The sequence below is a fragment of the Vigna angularis genome, chromosome 6, assembly GCF_016808095.1.
Source record: "Vigna angularis cultivar LongXiaoDou No.4 chromosome 6, ASM1680809v1, whole genome shotgun sequence".
Lineage (NCBI taxonomy): Eukaryota > Viridiplantae > Streptophyta > Magnoliopsida > Fabales > Fabaceae > Vigna > Vigna angularis.
In genome coordinates this window covers 36,202,180-36,207,696 of record NC_068975.1, presented here as the reverse complement: position 1 = coordinate 36,207,696, position 5,517 = coordinate 36,202,180, and the positions used below count along the sequence as shown (strand labels likewise).

The window sequence follows — 5,517 nt, the reverse complement described above, 5'->3', positions numbered from 1 at the left end:
GCCGCCAACCAGTTCTTGTTTTTTCAAACAGGACATTCCAAATATGGTTACGTGTTTTTCTAAGACGTATCCAATGATACAAAAATCATGATAGTTGTTTAAATCCTTTTTAATTATGGGCTTAAAGCATCAATTTATCAAGTGGTGTCTTCAACTATTAAAATAGAGAACACTGTCTCACAATTTTGTAACTAACGTTAACTTCAGCAACTGTCTTTAAATACTGTTAGGTTGAGTTACTCCATCACCAGACTGCATAATACTTGTTCATATATTCATTGTTCATATATTCATTATGTACTTTGTTTTAACATTTGGGCTTCTGTCTAATTTAATCTCAAAGTTAAATTTAAGAGAAATATGTCTTCTATTGATATAACTTAATTTGATTGTAATACTACTAAATGTGAAATCTTATACACTTTTTTTACCCACAGAAATATTTCAAATATGAAATTTGTGAGACTAAATATTTCTCTTCCTTCTTTATTAATATCAATCATTACTTACTATAGTTTTTAATATATATATATATATATATATATATATATATATATATATTAAATATAATTACATTACACTTATTTTATAACTTCTTTTAATAATAAAAAATTTAATTCTTTAAACATTAACTAAATTTTATAAATAATTATATAATAAATAATAACACATATATTGATACCATTATTTTTAAATGCATAATTTTAATTTCTATTCAAAATGTATTCTAAATATTTTAATTAAAATATTTAATATTTTTTTATTGCATCAAAATTATAATAGAAATATATTAATATGACATTTATTTTGATTGAAAATATAAGGTATTATTTATTTTATTAATATTATTTGTAATTAGTTAATATAATATTTGTATTCATAGTTTCTTTAAAAGATTAAAATACTTGTAAAATAATTAAGTAAATAGCTTATATAAATTATGTTTTTTATTTATCATATAATTATCTATAAAAAAAACTAATTAATATTTTAAACAATTAAATTTTAAATTATTAAAAAATTAATTAAAATATAAATAAATATTATTGATGTAACATCTCTTAATAGTGTAAAACTATTAAAATAAACATTACATATGTATGATAACTTACAAGAAATTTGAGTCTATACCTGCAAAACAAAAAGAACTATTTATACTACCATTATACGTAAACTCCTACACTAAGACAACTAAAAAAATGTTTTTCTTAAATTCATACTTAAGGTGATCATATAATTTCAGTCGGGCATCATCCCATTCAACATGTGATTTCTTTACTAATAACCTTTTTTTCATAATATTCTCTTCATCATAAAATAAATATTAAAAATATATTAATAAAGGGGAGAGAAAAAATACATTAAGATTTTCTTAGGAGAAATTAAATACATTTATTATATAATTAATCTCAACAATCAATATAAAATGAAATGAAGAAAAAAATCAAGAGCAAGTTATTCTATACTTAACTCTTGGAATAAATACACCCCTACTCTATTATTATTTTTTTTAATAAATTAGACTTCCTTAATAAATGTTAAAATTATGTTAAATTCAACTTTTAGTTTTAAAATTTACATTCCTGTATTTTAAGTTTAATATTTTAATTTAAAGAAACGTGTGTCTTTGTCCTTTGGTACATGCTGTCTAATATATTTCATTTTAAAAGGTTGAATTCAACTATTGTATTCAATACACTGATATTTACAATTAGTAATACCTTGCAACAAGTATTTGAAAACGTCAGGGCCTTCTACTAATAGCAATAGTACAAACAAAAGGAGAAGACAAATGCAATTCAATAACTTGAAAATATATAATTATTTTATCCAAGTTTCAGCCATCTTATATTCAAGATATTGATCAAAATTATTGATACTTTAAATCATTTTCATCTTTGAATATATAGAGCAAGATTCTAATAGCATGTGCCCAAATGAATTATTCTAGCTCAAATCAGTGCAAGCAACGTATGTATGTATGTCGCATACTGCATTTGTTGTCACTAACAAAATACAATGATGTTGATACACATAACATCAAGAAAAAGGAAAATAATTTTGATGTAAACGTATTAACAAAAATAGATTCTACCATGGATAAGGGCTTCTCACGTTCTTATCACATCAATTATTCACACCCCCAACAGTTTTCTGATTATCTAATGTAATAATCATCTATGAATCTAAGATAAGTATGTGAAATTAAGGTGAGACACTGTTGAAAGATCGTTGTCACGAGTCTTCAAAGTGATGATCGGTCTCATCAAAGATCTCCTCCTACGCAGAGAAATTGATGTTAATACAATATTTCAAGAGCAAATGAAATTGTTCATTCAGATTGGCCTTGATGACTTAGTACCTGTAAAAGCTCTTCAATGACATCTTCCATGGTGATAATTCCAACAGCTTCTTCTTTTTCTGGTGGTGTTGGAAGTGTGTTTCCATCTATTTCCAAGATATCTGAGTACATATTTTTTGACCATTTTCTGCTCCTGTAACTTCCCCTGTTCGAATTATTCGAGTTTGGAAAGCTCTTCCATTTTTGGAGTGACCTTTTGCTTTTCAACAGATTATTATTCTCTTGGGGAGTCTTCTCGCCATCAATATCTACCTTCACATCTCTCACTGTGCTCATTTCACATTCATCACAGAGAAAGGGAGCATTTATTATGATGTGAAAGAAATTCTCAATTTGAAACAAGATGAACAAGAGTTTTTAGTATTAAGCATTAGATAATCACTGATTGTGATCGCATTATGTATAGATCACTAGTTTAGCCTAATTTGAGCATATGATTACCATTGGCATTATTGTTAGAAGAGTGTTGATCTGTCTTGTCAGTGTTTCTGATAACAACAGCCATGTGGCTATGGCCCTTCTGGAACTCGTTCAAAATATCATACAGTGGCATAGTTTCTGGAACCCTGTAATTATATGTAATGTAGTTTCAGTGGTCGTAATAATCCTCCTTAAAACTTGCAAAGCATAAACAGAATACCTTGGTATTCTCCGTATGGTCACACTTTTCACCGCTATTCCTTCTTCTGGGTCAATTCTCAGTAAATTCTTGACCTGAAAGTAAGATGTTTGCATGCTTAAAGTTAAAGCAAAAATGCAATGAATCCTATTAAGTTTGTAATAATCTTCTTGGAAACAAATTTAACAGATTGAAGCTCAGAGAAGTTGGTGCAAAACCGAGGGTAGTTTATGCAGCAAATTTTCACACGATGGAAAAAAGACTGTTGAATGAAGGCTTGAATAAAAACAAGAGACTCAATTCATACCAAGATAAGTCCAATAATGTTTGTAGTCTCCTCGTAGTAGACAGGGACTCTGCTATGCCCTTTCTCCAATATTAGGTTCATCAATTCCCTGCTTAAAACAAGCATTGGATTTGATGACAAAATGCTTCATAAGATACAAAAATGTAGTTTGCAATTTATAAGCTTTTGAGTCACATTTACCTATCAAGCTTTGAATTAATATCAATGGAAAATATTTCAGTTATGGGAGTCATGGCGTCACTGGCTGTCTTCTCAGTGAGTTCAAGTGCTCCAGCAATGATTGTTGTTTCATCATGTGTCAGTTCCCCACCTTTTCCAGCCTAATATAATACATAGCCACAAAAAAATATAGGGTTATCCTTGGTGACATTATTCACAGTATTGGAATTTGGAAGTAAAAGGTGGTAAAGTGGAGCACACTAATGAATTAACAAGATAAGCACAGAAAACTACAAGCCTTCAACTTCAAAAGAAAATGAATCAATGTATGCTCAGTCCAAAACATCAAAAAGGCTCTGATACAGACCTCATTTCCATGCAGATTTACAAGTGTTTTCAACTCAGCTCTACGGAAAAGTGCTTCATGTCGATGCCCCAGCAAATAGTCCAACAACTGGAAAACCAAATAAAGGGAACAAAAGAAAATCAAGGAGATAAAGAAAATCAATTATTAACGAATTAAATTGGATCCATGTTTACTAGAACAAAACTACCTAAAAAAGTACTAACAATTGTATATCACCTTGCTAATTGGATAGGCAACAGGAAAACATATCCACACAAGGACACGGACAACTGGAGCCACTGTTGCTCCAATTGCTAAACCATACCGTGAACAAATTGATTGTGGTATAATCTACATACAAGTCAACACGTCAGAACAATTTTACACTGCAAGCAGAGTAGCTAAGTCCAAAGATTTTCTTAAGACAGTCACATGTTTAGTAAATATATGCTATAAATAAAAAACATCAACTACTTCTAGTGATCTGGTCTTATTATTTCCACTGATGAAGGAATCTTGATTGAACATGAGCTTCTGACTTTCCTAACCAGATGCATGTGTTATATGTAACATACAAGGAGAAAAAAAGTTTCTCACCTCACCAAACAGGAGAATTAATGTTACTGAAATCAGAACAGCACCCCATGCAACAACAAGACTATCAAGAAAGATAGGAAGTGCCTGACAAAAGAAACACCCATATCAAATATTAGCTGAATCTTTTGGTATAACCATTTCATTTCTTTTTTTGTCTATGAGTGATCAAAGGGGTCAGTCAAACCATTTGATAAAATACACACCAACACATGATTTTTGTTCTACCTCCATAGCTGCAGCGTTGCAAATTAGAAGGGTGCAAAGCAGTAAATGTTGATTTCTGACAACAGGCAATATCTTCGCTGTAAAGACAAAAAAAGAAGCAAGTTAAAACAGCTCTAGATTCAATAATAACATCTATAACAATGTTATTTCTATTTCTTCAGTGACAAAGCTTTCACAGATTAGGAATAACACTCAGTCTCCGAGTACCTTAGGAGGGGAAAGACTTAACTATGATTAAAACTACAAATCACCCAGCACCCTTGACTTAATTTTCTTCCCTGCTTACTGTTCCTCCTTCCTAATACTAAAGTGTCACTTCAAGAAAGCCGGTTAAACCGACCTTGCTTCAGTTTTTCAATTGGGTAAAGAACTAAAGTTGAAATGTTCTAACTTTGATTCAAGTAGATGGTTTGAACTTTTTAAACAAAAAACAAAAATCAAAGAACTGATATCTGTTTTGATTACGATGAGAAAATACCAGCATGTTTGCGATCTTGAGGGGTGCCAGACTTGGCAAGAACCTCAAGATCAACCAGACTCAAGGACATGAGTCCTAAAGTGAGCCCTGACATCATTCCAGCAAACAACACAAGCAGCACAATTATCAGTAACCGCATGAAAAACTGAGTTTCACAGCACTTGTATTCCACCGCCATTGAAACCACTCTCGACTATGTTGTTGATGATGTTCTTTTGTCTGAATCCTAGCGAGAGTTAGAGCAACACCTCCATAGCTTTAAAGGGTGTCCAAGTTATGTTGAAAAAATGGTTTTGTTTAATAAATGGAATGCGATAGAAGGTAGACGAATGTTGGGTTTGTTTGAGAGTGGTTTTTCCCGAAAGAAGACTGTTACCAAAATGAATACTAGAGTTACTCAAACACAACCCTCTATGTGGGTAGG

The 5,517-nt window shown here is 30.7% G+C and overlaps 1 protein-coding gene across 2 annotated transcripts; it reads right to left on the bottom strand.

The window, feature by feature from the left end:
* Positions 1 to 2,040: 2,040 nt before the first annotated feature.
* LOC108342877 (DUF21 domain-containing protein At2g14520) lies at positions 2,041 to 5,517 on the bottom strand. Of its 2 annotated transcripts, XM_017580762.2 has the most exons (11): positions 5,094 to 5,517; positions 4,616 to 4,692; positions 4,391 to 4,474; positions 4,031 to 4,144; positions 3,815 to 3,901; positions 3,469 to 3,608; positions 3,289 to 3,376; positions 3,003 to 3,076; positions 2,804 to 2,928; positions 2,363 to 2,628; positions 2,041 to 2,280 (listed from the first exon to the last, which is right to left on the bottom strand). In XM_017580762.2, the coding sequence occupies exons 1-11, from the start codon at positions 5,269 to 5,271 to the stop codon at positions 2,236 to 2,238; spliced, it is 1,278 nt and encodes a 425-aa protein (XP_017436251.1). In that variant the 5' UTR covers positions 5,272 to 5,517; the 3' UTR covers positions 2,041 to 2,235. The 2 variants fall into 2 exon arrangements, with proteins under 2 accessions (XP_017436251.1, XP_052734878.1); XM_052878918.1 differs by lacking the exon at positions 4,031 to 4,144 and having other exon boundaries at positions 5,094 to 5,515.